Genomic DNA, 16,310 nt, shown 5'->3' with positions numbered 1-16,310 from the left:
GGATTAACGTGACATTGCTTAAGTCATCTCCATAAAGGACACCAACACTTACTAAACAGGAATCATTTAAAAAGCAAAACTGATTTCAGGACAGGGTCATAATAGAATCAGTGATCTTCTACTTCTTTAAATTTAAGTCTCTCCCACCCCACAGGAGGAAGTGGGGTCACTTGTTCTCAATGTACAGTTTGTAAAAGGATGTATGGAAGAGTCATAGCTATTTTCTTTGCCTCCTGCTTTGTTGCCATCCATTTGTGGTTTGTCATCATAAGACCACAACCTCTTTGGGGAAGAGACCATATCCCTCAGGCTTGCATGCCATCTAAGCATAAATGGGCCCTGCCCCCAAATGGACCATCTTGGGCACTGGAGCAATAGAAAGGATAATGGACAGCTAACCAGCCCTGAGCTCTCTGAAGAGCAGCTTGTGTGAAGAAGCATCTAGCTTTGCTTCTTCTGCTTTTTTTCCATAGTGCAGTCAAAACTGTAGGTAATTGCCACAGAATTTACCACCCCTGCCCCCCAGCATAAAAGAAACACAGACTTGGATTTTAGGGACACCAGAAAGAATCAGAGAGGCTCTCACAGGCCAAGAGTCTTGCTGATATCATGTTCACTCTCATGGACATTTGTCCTCTTCCACAAGTGTTTCTAGCTTCACTTTCCCTCTCCTCCTCCTGTTCCCTTCCTGCTCCTTCCACTTCCTCTGTCTATCATTCCTTAGAAATGTCTCCACTGTAAAAGGGAAGTGAGGAGGGAGGGGTCTGGTAAGTGGTTCTAGAAATAAGTGAGGACAAAATTGGTTTAATCTAGAGTCCTCTGGCTTATTTTTTTCTCTCCCCATGCCCTTCCTTTCTTTTCATCTGTCGCAAATCTATGGGCAGTGGTAGTCCTGATTGCTAGATGACTTCCTAAAAGCACCCATGTCTAAATCCTTCCCTCTCTTGCAGGTTGGAGTGGAGAAGAGGAAAAAAGAGCAAAGGCCTCCACTTTTGGGACCAGGAGGGAAGACAGAATGAATCCCTTTACCTGGCATAGTCTGGAGCAGAAAAAGCAGATGTGGGGATGAAACTCTCCATGTCCAAGGCTGCACCATTCACACATTCCTAATCCCTTTAGGCAGGAGCATCCAATGTCTTTTTTACTCACAGATTCCTTCATTTCTCCTCACATTTCCTCTTTTCTCAGGTGGGTTTACTAAATCAGCCTTGGGGAGCCTCTTTAACTCACTCAGCTGCACCACTCTCTCCACAGCTGGGCAGTGGGCACTCCCTTCCCAGTGCTTCTCTCTGACCAGCTGTCACAGATCTTTCAATCCCAAACTTCCATCCACCTTCTAAAGGGGTGGCATCCTCAAGAGGTTTCCCCTCGGGCTACTTCAAGCCAATCTAGCTCCAAAAAAAAAAAAAAAAAACTAACAAAAACAGTTCTCTCTACGTGTGTGGGATAGGTTAAATCTCTTGGGCTTCTATATCCACACAGTATTCTCTTTTGCAGTGTCTGTTTCCTCCTAGCCCTCTCTTCCCACTAGTTCTGTAATGTGGACCAATTTGTACTGCCACTGCAGCAAAGAAATCACCTCTCCTGTGATTTCACACCAGCCCCTGGAATGAATTTCTGGAGAATCAGGGGAAGCCACTTCTGTTCTCACAGAGATACGTATTCCAGCAAATGCAGGAACTAAGCAATCATTTGCACAGCAGAAGAATGGTGCAATGCATAGGGCAGTACAGTAGTATAAGATTAGGGAAGCAAGTTTAAATCCCTACTGGACCACAGGTTTCCTGCGTGATTTTGAGCAAGGCATTTAATCACTCTGTGCCTGTAAGCAGAGGATAATAGAACTGCCTTGCTTCCAAAGGGGGTTGTGAGAATAAATATATTAAGGTTGACAAGATGCTCAGACAGTACAATAATAGGGGAACTAGAAGGACCTCAGATCAAAATGGGGCACCTTTCAGGTCCTCTAATCTCCACCCCATCACAGTAGCTCATGGTCTCCCAGGCTTGCACCATTATTCTCTTCCATTTGATCACAGTCTTTCATGCCAAGCTCCCACTGGCCCTTCCTGTGAAAGTTCAACTTTCTTTAAAGAGATAAATGCCTCTCTGTCTGGAAGGCACTGGGGGGAAGATGGGACGAATGTCTCCACATATGAAAGGCTTTGGGAGCTGGACTGGTGTGAAGTCCCTTACTGTCTGGCCAACATACAAGATCCTCTGGGAAAGGAGGTACATGTCTCCATCTCTGACAGTTTTGGGGTCAGCCTCACAGCAGTGCTCAGGATACAGACACAGAGGGGGCTCAGGATAGAGACACCGAGGCAGGTTGTCAAGGACAAAAGGTGGCATAGCTGGGACCGTCTTTTGACCAAGGCTCTTGGTTTCTTTTGAATCTCCCCCTGCCCATAGTTTTTATTTCCAGAATATCTTGGGGATCTTCCCCTCATTCAGTTGCTGCTGCTTCTTGTTCCTTCGCTGCCCAAGCCAGCCCATATGTCTCACCCCACTCCCTCCCTTCTGCCATTAACAACTGGCACTTACTAGCTGCCATGGGACCGTCCAGGCCCCACACTCCACCCATCCCTGAGAGAGGCTGTCATCTTCAGCAGGGCTGTTTCAGTCAGTCCCTTTATGTGGCATCCTCTTTCTATACTTCTCCCCCTATACCCCAGCTTCTTTCATTTCCATCTCCTCTTCCTCCTGCATCTCTTTCTCTGCTCAAGATGACACTCTTTTTGCCTATAGCCTTCCACAGCTCCCACTCCCAAGTTCCCAAGTATGGCAACTTTCTTTGTGTTGGTGCTGATGACACCATAAAGGACAGTGGCAGCTGCCCATAAAGGGTTTCATCAGCCTATTTTCTTGGCCACTTTTCCCTGGCAGCCCTGGCTATAGGAAGAACCTTGCAAAACATGTTTCACCAATCATTCTCTCCCACTCAGGCATGAATGGCTGGGATTTCTTCCCACCCAATTCTGTTATTGTCTTTCAAAAAGCCATGACAATACTAATGCTCAAACTATTGCCCCCTGGACTAAGAGAAAAAGTAACGCTTGGCATCTAAGATGGAAGCCACAGTAACTATATCTGATGGACCTTTTGTTTATGCCTAAATCTCTTCTGTGGTCAGCAAGAAATAAACCTGACCTACTCTCTCCCACTCCACACACCAAAATTTGTCATGTACTTGCTTTCTGAAGCATGTCCAGAGACACTCCCAGGATCTTGGTCTGAGATGTGGTCCTGTGGCCACCACTATGTTTTCCTGATGTTGGTGTATGCAATCATACCACAGTTTTCCTTGCATGGCATATGCTGAGGAGGGAGTGAGTAGTTGGGCCTTGTTTCCTGTCTATGGTACTGAGATCATCATGGAGGAGGTGTAGATATATGCTTTGAATTCACATGTTCTGGGTGCAATTGTAGCAGGGACTCCACCCTGGGGAATGATTCTGCACAGCTGCCTGAAATGCAGCCTGAACCTTCCACCTCAATAGCTGAACTTTTGTCTTCTTCCAAATGCAGGTAAATTAACAATACATTCACATTGTCACCTGCTGGTTCTCTTCACATTTATTTTTAAAGGGGCAAAGGTTGAAGCAAAAAAGAAGAGTCTTAGCCTCTATCTTTACTAGGAAATAGATCTGTTGCAAGAATTTTTTAGCTGCACTGTGGATGGGCACAATACAGCTTTACTTTTAGATTAAAACAACCCAAGACTGACAGTGGTTTGACTAACCATGCATAACTCTTGCTCGAACCCTGGGTACCAAAACAGATGCTGACCATGGTTTGTTCTGGTCAACACTTTAGAGCTAAGTTGTGATCAGCATCACAAGGCCTTAGAAAGAAAGGGGGTCTTTGAGCAAATAGAAGCAGACTGAACATGGAGAGATGAATTAGTAGGATGGCTGGGGGGGAGGGGGTTGGGGAAGGGAATGTGACATTCATGTAGCGAAGGGAAAGAGGGGAATAGGAAAAGAAAAATAAAGGAGGATTAAACAAAATCCAGGGGAGGTAGATGGATAGTGTTATTTTCTGTTTGACAGACTGTGTGCTTTATATGACATTTTAAATCTTTGATTTTATGGTGGTTTTGCTGCTTCTAGCAAAACCATGCATATCTGAAAAATCCCCAGCTTTGGATGGGAAATGCACAACACTGCATGCTCAAGTCTGACCCCATTTGTGTACTATAGATTACCCTCATTTTCTGTTTTGAAAAGCTGGCAAGTATCAGTGTGCAATTTTGGGATCCAAGGTTCAGGATAAAGCCTGCCGGTTTCTGAGGGGAGTTTACTCACATATTTGGTGGCTAGCTAGCATGCAAATTTCAGGCAGTGTACTCTATTGAAATAGAGTAGGCTCTTGTACCTTATTCTGAATGTCTGAAGTGTGACAGTTTTGTTTGTGTGGGGTGCAGTATGACAATAGACCCTGTCTGCAAAAGGAAGAATAAAAAGAGGAGATAGGAGAAAGATTAAGAGAAGGAGGACTGAGAGGAGTGAGAGAAAAGGAAGACAGAAGCTCAGAGGAAGGCAGAAAGAGAGGGGTGGAAGATTCGTGGTCAGAAGCTCAAAGCCAAACTGTCACATCTGCCATTTTGCATATTCACAGAACCAAGTTGCTGATCCCATAAAGGCATCTCTGCCTGGGAGGAGGGGTGACAGTTTGTTCTTGTCTATTTTAGCATTTCTCTAGACACGACAATGAAGATGAAAATAGAAGTAACTCTTAAAGAAGTGGTGGTAGGGATGAAACTTACTGCTGGCATAAGTGGATGCATAACTTGAAGTGAATTTGGCCCTGGGGATCTAGGTATGCATCAAGGCAAAGGCTCAGAAAAACATTTTGTACGTGTGTGTGGAATCCCTGTTTTGCTTGCACTGTATGGGTCAAATCCTCCTCTCACTTACATCTGGCATAATAGCAATATAACTCCACTAACTTCAGTCAAGTTACTTCAGTGCAAGTGAAAGGAGGATCAGGCCCTGCCCAGTTGTATACAACAACACGACAGTATTGTACGTCATCAAACGCCAGTTCAGTAATCATTTCCACGGATACAAGAGAAAAAGAGACAACCTTGTTTCTAATTTGGTCATGATAGCATCAAAGAGATCTGAAGCTTATTGCTTTCTGGGCAGCAAGGAGTCTGAGGATAATAATTCTTCGCATGTATATAGCACCTGCATTGCTGACTACTTGTTTTATACCCTGGGGTACAAAAGAAAGCATTCCACCTAATTTGATATGTTCCCCAATTTGCTCTCTATCCTGGATGCTTCCTAGTCAAATATGATAGAAATACCCTAGGCTCACTGTCAGGTTGTCAAATTAGGGCAATCATCGACACCAGCAGGAACACAGGCCTAGTTCAAATCCTATGGGTGTAATGGAGCAGCACTAGCATTCAGAAACACAGAGACAGCCAGAATGTGGTCCTCTAGTCCAGTCTCTTCTTTCTGACACTGGCCAGCATGAGATACTTTATAAAGGGAGGTGGAAGAAACTCACAGTGGGGAGAATGATAATCTGCCCCACCAAAGATCTCATCATAGTGTCAGTAGAGTCTAGCTTAATCCTGCTTCATGAGGTTTAATAGCCATACTAAAATTCTGATTAGTGTTAATTATGATAACTCTGCATAGTCTTGCTTTGCATAGAAATGTCCACTCACTTGTTGAATCGTGCTAAGTCCTTAGCCTCAGCAGTTTCTTGCGGCAGTGAGTTTCACAGTCTGGTTCTGCATCGAGTGAAGAGGTTTTAATCAATTTTTCATTTACTACCTTTTGATTTCCTTGCATGTCCCCTTGGGAGCATCTCATCACACTAAGAGAACAGAAGCACCCTTCTACCTTCCCCAGAGCATTCATTATTGTATACAGTTCAGTCATGTCCCTTCTTGATCATCTCTTCTCTAGGGTGTAAAGGCCCAATCTTTTTTCATACAAGATTTTTTCACATCCCTAACCATTTTGTCACCTTTTCCTGAATCCCCTCTTATTCTGCAATAGCCTTTCTGAGGTGGGGTGGCCCATACTGCACACGGTATTCCAGATGAGACTACACCACAGATTGTTATGACGGCAATAGGTAATTTTCTGTATCTTTCCATATCCAATTCCTTACGGATCCTAACATCTTGGCAGGGTTTTTTTGGTTGATTTTCTTTTGCTTGCAACCCTGCATCAAACAGAAATTTTCCTTGAGCTGTCTATGGTGATGCCCAGGTCCCTTTCCTGAGCTGACACAGTTCATTTAGAATCCTGTTAGGTGTAAGTGTCATTCAAATATTTGCCCGCAACAATGTGCATTACTTTGCATTTATCAGCAGCAAACTTCATCTGCCAGAGCCATAGCCATTCATCTAGCTATTCATGTGGGGCTTAGGAAGCCTGAACACATTACCCCCTTCCTCCAAATCTTTTGTGCGTCAATGTTAATCTCAGCTTTCATTTCTTTTCTTGTGATGAAAACCTCCCCAGTATAAATGGCTCATGAGGGATGAATGTTTGCCATGCCATTCCCTCCTGATAGTCATAGATTATTCACAGCTCTGTATAACAGCTGCCCAGGGCTATGGCTATAGAGGCCCTTATTTTTTGGTAGGACCTTGCACTGAATCATGTCTGAGGGCTTCCAGGGAGGGGTTTAGGGCTGCTGTGAGCTCCTTCTAGCTTTGAACTCTCATCTTTCCCCATTCCAGCCCACTAGCTGGCTGTTTGCAGATGAACTAGCTCCACTGCTCAGCTGCCAATGAGGCCTCTGGCTGTTGAAGGTTGGAGGCAGCAAAGGAGAGGGAGTTGGCTCATCTGCAGGCAACTAGCGCAAGGGAGCAGAAGGAAGAGGGAGCCAGGTCTTACTCACCCTGAGGGGGGTAGCAAGTCCCCTTGGGAAGGAGGGCAGAGAAATGTGGAACACAGCTTCCCCTCACCTTCAACAGGAGCAACAGGTATTATATCCCTTGATGAGAGAAAGCAAGCCATTCATGGTGGGGAAAGGAAAAGGAAACTGCATTGAGAGGATAGGGGGAAAGAGACATTTTATAATGGCAGGTGCTGGGAGAGGAAGAACAGATCACTGGAGACAGGGTCCTTCAGTGCAGGAGGGGAAGAGGGAAATAATGGAGCGACAAATAGAGAAGAAAGGACCATGGGGAAATACTGGAATAGAAAAGAGAAAAGTGAGAATGCAACAGCGATAGGAACAGAAGAGCAGACCAAGGAAAGCAAGAGGATGAGATAATATAACAGAGGAGAGAGCAAAGTGGGGAGGGATTGGTAACCAAGAACCTGTAGTGAACATGAAGGAGAAGCTGCTTTTGAAAGACAGAACAGAAGAGACATGGAGATGAAAGAGAAAAACAAAGAGGAAAGATGGGAGAGAAATGAGAAGGAAAGAAAATGGAGATGAATAGAATGAGTCAAAGATGGAGGGAGAGAAAATGCTAGGGCTAAAGATATAGCAGTAAACTCAGATAAGCAAAGCGGGGTGTGGGGGGACAACTAACTTTGAAGCATGTTTTATTCCAGGTACATCGGGCATTTCCCCTGACAAACATCCTTGATGTTTAGGAGGAGGAAAAGGGATGGGGGGAGTGGAGTTTTTTAACAAAACACACTTCTGCCCCCTGTGAACCCTTTGGAATGGCTGAGGCCTCCTGCCTGTGATGTGTAGACTAGTCAGCCAATGCAGCCTGGAGGGTAGAAACAACATCCCGCAGAGCAGGGAGGACTTCCTCTCAGATAGAAAGGACATGCTCAACTGGGAATTTATTCTTGAAACAGAGGCCGGGGACAGAGTACTCCCAGCACCTAAAGTGGTTTCCTGCACCCCTTGGTAGCCTCCTTGATTTTATTTTTTGTAAAAAATGTAGAGATGCTGATGTAAAATCTCTCCAACCCCTGCCCCACCATGAAGTCTTGAATAGATTATACCAAAGTGGAATGGGGGGCAGTAAGCAGGATGCATGGGGAAAATGGATGGGTTAGAATGGAAACAGCAAACAGAAATAGCTCCCGGTATCTCCAGAAAAAAGGGAATGGTTATTCTAGCCCTATGTAATTTCTTTATGCATTATTGCTGCCACACTGCGTCTGTGTCCCTCCCACTACATTTCCCTTTCACTCTCTTCAACAAGGCAGTTCCTGGTGCATTTCAGGACACTATTAACCCCTCCTTCTTCCTCCCTCAGCGGGAAGATTCATACTTGCTCTTTTAAAGGCATTTCAACGTCAGTTCCTGGCTGTTTGCTACTGTAGAATAGCACCAACATATCCTAGTTCACAAAAGAAGTGAGTTTGCTGGTCTCAGCCTGCTGGTTATTCATTCTTCTCAAACAAACTCCACCCGGCTTGCAATCAGATGTGAATTTAGTCAGAAGAAGGACCAAAGTTAACCCTAGCTTTAGGCAAACTTTCTTTACATTGTCCTTCATCCTTAATAAAACATTGTCCTCTTCCTTCACCACTACCTTCTGAGCCCTTGGTCTTTTTCAGGGCTGAAGAACCCAGCCAGCCTAGGCCTTCCTGCCTCTATAGGTGCGAAGTCAGCAACAGTCAGCTCTGTGCTGGGCCAGCGCCTGCTGCTGTGACTCAGATGCAGCATTACATCTAGGCCTCCTGTAACCCTGGACTTCAACAAAACCAGCACGTTGGTTTAATCTGTTGCTGTTGACACTGGGTGCCCAGAGTTGTCCCAAAACTAGACTCACAAGTGATACTACCAGACAGGATGGAAAAGCTGCATAAGTCTTGTAGTAGAATAGCAGGAGGTTCTCCAGGGGAGAAAGGACGTGTACTGACAGAGCTGCAGTGGGGGCAGGAGGTGGACGAGCACATCATAGCTGAGGTACAGTGACAAAGCTGTGGGAGGGGCAGGGGGGTGGCAAGGTTGAAAGCAAGGCTAATTGCCAGAAGCATGTGGAGGAAGCCCCAGTGAATGTACCCAGCCTCATTTTGCTGTCAAACCTTCATTTTCAGACACCAAAACTGCACTAAAGTTTCCTGTGTGGTTCAGATATAACGAGCTGGAAAGAAAAATGGATCAGCTCATTAATTTTCCTCAGGAAGGGTCTCTAGGCAGGAATTATTTTCTGCACCAATATACATTCAATTACTTGCTTTCACACCAGTCAGATCTACAGGGATGTCTAACCCCATGCGCATCACTCATGCCTGCTCTCCCTGGACCATTCTCTCCCTCCTCCTCAGTACAAATGCCTCCAAGACCTGTCTCTTCTCTAATGATGGTAACATGGCAAAGCCACTAGTACAGAAAAAAAGACACAGTGCATTTGTGTTTGCATTGTACGACCCCAATAAGGTACTCTCTTTCAGTTTTTGAGGTTCTATTAGAAGGAGGGTCAGATTTCCATAATTAAGGACTCATTTAAAAATTGGATCAAGGACTATTATTCATATTAATAATCTTTCCTGCAGAAAAGGAAAGCAACTTTCTCAAAGTCATAAGAGGTGCTAAATAGGTGATCCATAGGTGACATGAGTCTGCAGATCTTGGCTGCTTGGTGGGTAGACAAGGAAGTACAAAGCTGGAAGTGAGCATTCTTTAAGTGGAAAAAAAAAATCAGTCACTCTGCCATTTTCCTTGAAAGGCAAAGATTCTTGAATAACCCGAAAAATTGCTTAGATGTTTCTGCTGTATGAGAAAGAAATGTCTGAAGGAAGATCAAAAAGCATTGCTAGTGTGGCACTTAATCACCTGAGCAGAGAACGTATTTCTTAGCTTAGAGCTGGATTGCAGGGTAGAAGAAACACTGAGATTGGCACCCGTGTTCATGTCAACCCTGGAGAAGGTCCTACAGGAAAAGGTTGGCAAACCATTAAGGGGAAGCAAATGAATATTTGGAGGAAGAGGAGTCCTAAAATAGAAGGATCCCAACCCCAGTTTTCTGAGTGGGACTAGTGATTTTGAGTTCTGAATTTCTGAGGGGCTCAAATTGTGACACCTTTACAAGGGCCCAGTTGTCAGAAGTGCACTTGAAAAATATGGGTTCCCAAGTTACTATTCTCTTGGCCAGGGAGATAAAACTTCCCCTCTAGGATGAAGCCAGGAGAGAGAGAACACTGCAGGGAACAGAATGAACACACAGGCTGATGCGATAGTAACCGGGCCATGGAAAGACCTAAGGCAGACAGGCAGGCAGAGGGAAAGATGGCGCTCTAAACAGTAATGGAGATTGACTGGCAAAACAGAAGGGCCCCAGAACAGACACTACCATCAGAAGCCCCAGTTGCATGTAAGCTACATACAGACAACAGAATTGATAACCTGCCATCTCCAAAACATTATGTTTTGCCCTGCTTTCCAACTGCAACCCCAGTGTTACTGAATTCTTGCAGGACCAAGGGAATCCCCATACTAGCAGCCTTAACAGGAGCTTTTTATCCATATGCACAGATCTATGTTGGCTACTTCTCCAGCTAGTCCCTGCAGTGTAGCTCCTTATATGCCCAGTGGCTGCTCCTCACCATAGAGGGCTGAGCCAAAGCCCCTGGAAGTCAAGAGAGACACTCCCTACATCTTGCTACCACACATGGCAGTCAATGAGGAGGGTTCCAGATGTGTGGCCATCTTTGCTGTTTCAATTCCCATTGCACACCCACACCCAAAAGCTGATCTTCACATCCACAAGCAATACCAGTCCACCACAGTAGAGAAAGAAGGTACAACTCTTCCCCCCTCCCCCCACACCACTTATCAGAAAACTTTCAAGTAGAGCAAGGGAGCCAGGAAGTAGAGCAAGGGAAGCATTTCTTAGTCTCTCTTCAGAAGGGGAGAAACAAAAGAAGTATCTCAAGAGACCAGCTGCGCTAATAAAAATCTAAAAGAGATCAGAAACAACCACAAAGTTGCCTTTCATTTACAGTCATCAACAGCAGCTTGACAAGGGGATGTGAAATATGTTCTTCACTTCTAGGGAGGAAAATGAACAGAAGTCTAACCCCACACAAATCCCTGATGGAAAAGCCAATTCTGGGTAAGCAGAAGGCACTGCTAAGCCAGAAATGGCCCATGCTTGGATGTGTAATATTAGCATTTTTAAAGCAAGCCCCCTGCACAATCCTTTTTCAGCAATCTCTTTTGCCATGTTAGAATATCCTCCTCCCCCCACCCTTTCCCCAGGGGAAGTTTTAGGGCAAAACTATACCAGCCCCTTTGGCTTGGGGAAGGCCAATTTTAGCAGCTGGTCTAGTTAATTAGCAGCAGAGCTAAAGCTGTTTCTACTCCCCCCCTCCTTTTCTTCCTCTCTGCCTCTGCATTCTCCAGTGGTGGGATGGGGAGCCTCCTCTCCAGCTCAGTGCTCACATGGCTGCTGCTTCTAGGCTGAACAATTAAACAAATTGGAGCGGGGGAAGGGGGTTAGTTGACTGATGCCAGGGAAGGGGGTGCTGCACCCCACTAGGGCTGGGTGGATGGGACAATGGCCTTCAGGGGCAAGCCAGCATCTCAGCATCTGTCTGCATTTCAGCCCCCCTTTGCAGTGCTGCAATTGAAACCCACTGGAAATCTGATGGGGGAAGGGAGGGGGCTTGTTAGCCAGCAAGTTCAACTGGCAGACAGGCAGGGGTTTTGGGATGGGGGCAATGCTTAGCTTTTAATTAAAAGGTACCAGTGCTTTTTATCTGTGGCCAATCACCTCTCAGGTCAGTTCCTGCCTCCTGGAAAATGCAGGGAAGGGCACAGACAAGGCTCTTCAGTGCCCACTGGGTTCGTGCCCAGCCAGAATGCACAATAGTTCCTACATTCATGTCACTTCTCTCCCACCTCCGCTTGTCTAGACCTCCAGCCCTGAGAATACGGGGTTGGAAGTAGATGCTACCCACCCCCCAACACACACATACACACACCCATCACCTAACACCTCCCCACACACCCTCAACACACAGGCACACATACAGACCCCAACACACAAAACACACACAGACACTTCCTGCACACACCCAACACCCCTACCCCCCAGGACACACACATAACACCCAGACACACCCCCCATACACCCCAACACACACACACACAAACACACACACACACACACACACACACACACACACCCCGGTTAGCAGCAGCCAGATTCTCTGCTGGTTTATATATTTGTAAAAGGCTCTCGCTCATCAATGAGTAATGAAGAGGCTGTCTCTTGCTCCACTTCTAATGAATAGCTGCATGAAAGGCTCTTAATTTTTTTTTTCGGGGGTGGGGGGTGGGAATGTTTCAAACATCCCTGATTAATTTACTGCTATTGATTTTCTGGCTTGGAGATAGCATATAGCATTCAGCAGAGAGCTCCGCTGCAGAATATGTTAAAAGGCAGCGGGTTTGGATTGAGAAAGGGCACCAAATGCAGTATGCGTCAAATAGACCATCGCTCAATGAAGTCACTTAGCTATTCAAAACATGTCCAGCCATCACTCAACCGTTTGCACCAAAGACCAAAAGGGGGGTGGGGGGGAATTCGTGCTTTTGCCCGGACACAACCATTTCCAAAGAGCAGTTTTAGCTGGGTTTGTGGGGAGGGGTTGCCATTAGGACACGCACAGTTTCCACCCCCCCTCCCTCTTCTCGCCTTCCGTCTCCAACACTGCTGGGAGAGAAAGGCGATTCTGCGGTATCCTCTTCCCCACTCCCCTCGGCAGAGATCCGCGCTTAGTCGCTTCAGGTGGACACACACAGACCTACTGCCTTATCTGGGGGCGCCCACAGAAAAGCCCCACCACCAGCCTCCACCTTCGAGGCGATTCAGGAGCACGGATTTTTCTGCTGGGCTCCGGGGGCTCTGCGTGCGTGTGGCCACAAACCAGACGTTTGCATCAGTGCCCCTGCGAAACCCACCTCCCCCGTGAGCCCCCCCCCCTCCCCCTTCCCCATAGCCAGACTAAAGAGCACGTATTGAAAAGCAAACTGCTGCCCCTCTGCTCTCCGCCCCCCGCCCTGCTTGGAGCGTCTGCTTCCAGGAGCTGGCTGCAATGCTGTTTCTCCTCTTGCCATCAGACATGTCACTCTATGTGGGAGCCGAGTTGCTTTTCAGCCTCACCACATTCCCACCGAGGCTGGCTTTCTGCTCAAAGGCTCCCTTCTTTTTAGCCTTTGCAATGAACCCTTCAAGAAAACAAACAAACAGGAAGGGGGGTGGACAAATTACCCCAAACAAAAGCCACTCAACCCAGCCCAGCAATATATAGCTGCTCGGAGACATTACGAAACGCTCTTAAACTCTGCTTGAGATGACTGGAGTCGAGAGCCTTTTCAAACCAGCCTGTGCTTAGCCATAACAAGACTGGCTTGTTTTTTGTTTTTGTTTTTTCCTAAAAGGAAGTGATATTTACATATGAAGCACTTTGCCACCTCCCCCCGCACTTCTCACTTCCCAGCCCTGTCTTCATCAAAGCAATTTGCAAAGGAGAGCAATTATTTCCCTCTGTTATTACAGCCAACAGTGCACCAATAATACAGCATTTTGCCCGCTTTCCCAGGCAATCATACGCTGGAGAGAGGCGGATCACACAGTTTGAGAGAGTCTCTGGATGTTTTCACAGTACAGAGATTATTCCAATGGAGAAGGTTGGCATTTTTTTTGGAGGGCAAGGGAGAGACAGCGAGAAAGGAACAGAGCACGGAGCATGTTTCACCTCTCCTCTTGCCTTCCCTTGCTCAGGAACTAACCCCAGCACCCTTGCTCCACAGTGGAAGGAGTGAAGTGAGAAAATGGTGGAATGTGGAGGGACTTATGGGGGGATAGAAAAGGGGAGGTAGAGGAAGGGAGGAGGAGATCCAGAATCAAATACCTTCCAGGCAGCAGGTTCTCCATAATCCAGAGTGGGTCATGACTTCCTCGTTCTTTTTGCTGGTTTCGTTCTCATTGACAATTTTACTCTTGCAAACCCCTCTGGAGTAAAGCCAGTAGTCGGTCCCCACAGCTATGGTCATCAGGCTGAAGGCAGCGAAAGCACCAACGGTGGTTAAAAGCATCTGAACACCTCTGTCAAAGAGCCCCATAATTCTTCATTATATAAATACCCAACCGCCTTCTGATTCTTGGGGTGTGTGTGTTAATAAAATTAAAAAAGGATAATAATTCCACTAATAATATAATGGGAATATATAGAGAGATATATATAAAAAAGGGAGGTAAGAAAGCCCACGGAAAAGAGTGTAAATTGCAAAGATCACACGGGAAGAGGCTTGCCTTTTAAATCAGAAACGTTCCAGTTGTAATAGATGTATATATGTATATAAAAAAAAGAAAGAAAAAAGAAAAAAGAAAAAAAGAAAAAAACAGAAAGAAAAGAACTAAAAAAAGAGAGAGAAATAAAGAGAGAAACCCCCCCAAAATGAGATGCCTTAATCCCTTTTTCTAAAATTCTGGTCTCCAGTTTCCATATGTAATGGCTAATTTGGAGATGGCTTCCACAGTGAACAGGGGAGCAGCAGCAGCATCCTCAACACAATCTCTCATTATCTGGACCTAGACAGTTAGAGATTGTAAGAGCAGAGATGCAACCTTCAGTCTTCTTGCTTAGCTCTGCAGCCTGCGCCATGAAAATCCCTTTCCTTCCCAGTTATCTTCCTCGGATTTTTGTTTTTGTTGTTGTTGGGGTTTTTTGTTTGTTTGTTTCTATTCTCTTGCACTTTTCTTGCTTTCTTTTTGTTTGTTTGCTTGTTTGTTTTGCTTGCTTGGTTGTTTCTTCCCCTACCACCGAACCAGGCTGCCCAGTATACTGTAAGCCCTTGATTTCAGCTGAACAGGTGCTGAGGTCTTGCCTTCCATGGCTTTCCCCACAGCAGCAGCAGCAGCAGTAGTTGGTGTTGTTGGCGGAGGCAAAAGTGGGCAGGAGGGGGTGTTGCTCCCCCAGAATCGAGACGGGTTTCCCTCCTCCTCTCTGCAACGCTTCGGAAGAGAAGAGGACCGGTGTGTTGCTGCAGGGTTTGCTGCCCGGCGGTGGCCGCCTCTGCCTCTCTCCCCTGGGCAGTTGCTCTCCCACCTACTGCATTATCGTGGTGGTGCTGAAGTGGACAGCTCCCCGGCACCGGGTGCTCCGCGGTGCTGGAGAACAGCTCCTCCGCCTCTCGCCCGGGATGCTGCGGGGGACCTCGGGAGGGGAGCTGGGGGCAAGAGCTTCCCCTTCTTACTGCCTGTTCCCCGGCATCTGCAAATGGTGGTGACCCTCCTCTGCTCTGAGGAGCAGGAAGGGAGGGGCGGGGGTGCGGGATTAGCCTTCCCACTTGTCCCTTCTTGGTTGTACCCCTCTTCTTCCTCAGTCCTGAAATGCTTGCTCCCCTAGGCTTCAGGAGCGGAGAGCGAGGCGTAGCTGGGTCTCGCTCGCTCGCTCGCTCGCTCTCTCCCAGCCCAGCCCAGCCCAGCCCAGCCTCCTTCTCATCCCAGCTATACGTGCCCAGGGCTCCAAATACAAGCCTCACATCACAATTAGACCAGCACCAAACTTCAATCAGCCGTTTCTCTTCCCAGGAGAAGGGAGAAATGCAACGTGGAAGGGTCGTTTAAATAAATAAATAAATATAAATATGTGTGTGCATACGTACATACATATATAGATGTACACACATGCATACATACATGCACGCGCGCACACACACACACACATATTCTCTTAAAATAAACAATGAAATAAAATAAGGAAGCCGGCATTTGAGCACTTGATCTTCCTTATTCTCGGCTTTGTTACAAGTCAGATTTTTTTTTGGTGGTGGTGGTGATGCTCCTCTCTCGTTCCTTTGTCTCTGCCTAACCAATGGTGTGTATCTCTCTCTCTCTCTCCTTTGTAGCTTACTGTGGAATCCCAAATCCTGCTCCAACTAGCAGACATTTTGGAAAGATTGTTGAGAGAAAAGGGTCATTTCGAAACACAGAAGAAGTTGCTTGCAAATTGACCCCCCCCCCCAAATCCAGCCCTCTGCTCATTGCACACGGGAGAGGCTCTGATTGAATTGACAGAAAGGCTATGATCGCGCATCGCCTTGAAGTTTCCTGTGCCAAGCACAGCTCATTAGGACTGGGTCTGAGCCCGCACACATAGAGATGTACATAAAGTGAACAGTGCTGGCATGTCACCAGCCTCTCTGCCTCCCTCAGCACTCTCCTCACAGCCACTTTAATGGCATGATTCACTTCAGGATGCTAACCTGGGGAGCTGCACCTTCATGGAGAGAAACCCCCCCACAACTGGATGACCCTGATTTCATTTCTCCCTAACCAGCTTCATAGTTCAGAGAGCAGGGGGCCAGGCAGCTTGCAGGGAAGTTGAAGCAGTGAGACACATTGCAAT

At 46.5% G+C, this 16,310-nt stretch overlaps 1 protein-coding gene across 1 annotated transcript in view; it reads right to left on the bottom strand.

Moving 5' to 3' along the window:
• The window catches only part of CACNG2 (calcium voltage-gated channel auxiliary subunit gamma 2), a 62,567-nt gene extending 48,110 nt beyond the window's left edge, over positions 1-14,457 (bottom strand). The window contains exon 1 of the mRNA XM_090041083.1: positions 13,812-14,457. Within this exon, the coding sequence (XP_089897209.1) occupies positions 13,812-14,022 (211 nt within the window). The 5' untranslated portion in view covers positions 14,023-14,457. The remainder of the gene's footprint in view (positions 1-13,811) is intronic.
• Between the last annotated feature and the right edge of the window lie 1,853 nt (positions 14,458-16,310).

Source organism: Crocodylus siamensis, chromosome 4 (assembly GCF_052110815.1).
Source record: "Crocodylus siamensis isolate JL-2025a chromosome 4, ASM5211081v1, whole genome shotgun sequence".
Taxonomy (NCBI): domain Eukaryota; kingdom Metazoa; phylum Chordata; order Crocodylia; family Crocodylidae; genus Crocodylus; species Crocodylus siamensis.
This window is presented reverse-complemented; position numbering and strand designations above follow the sequence as displayed.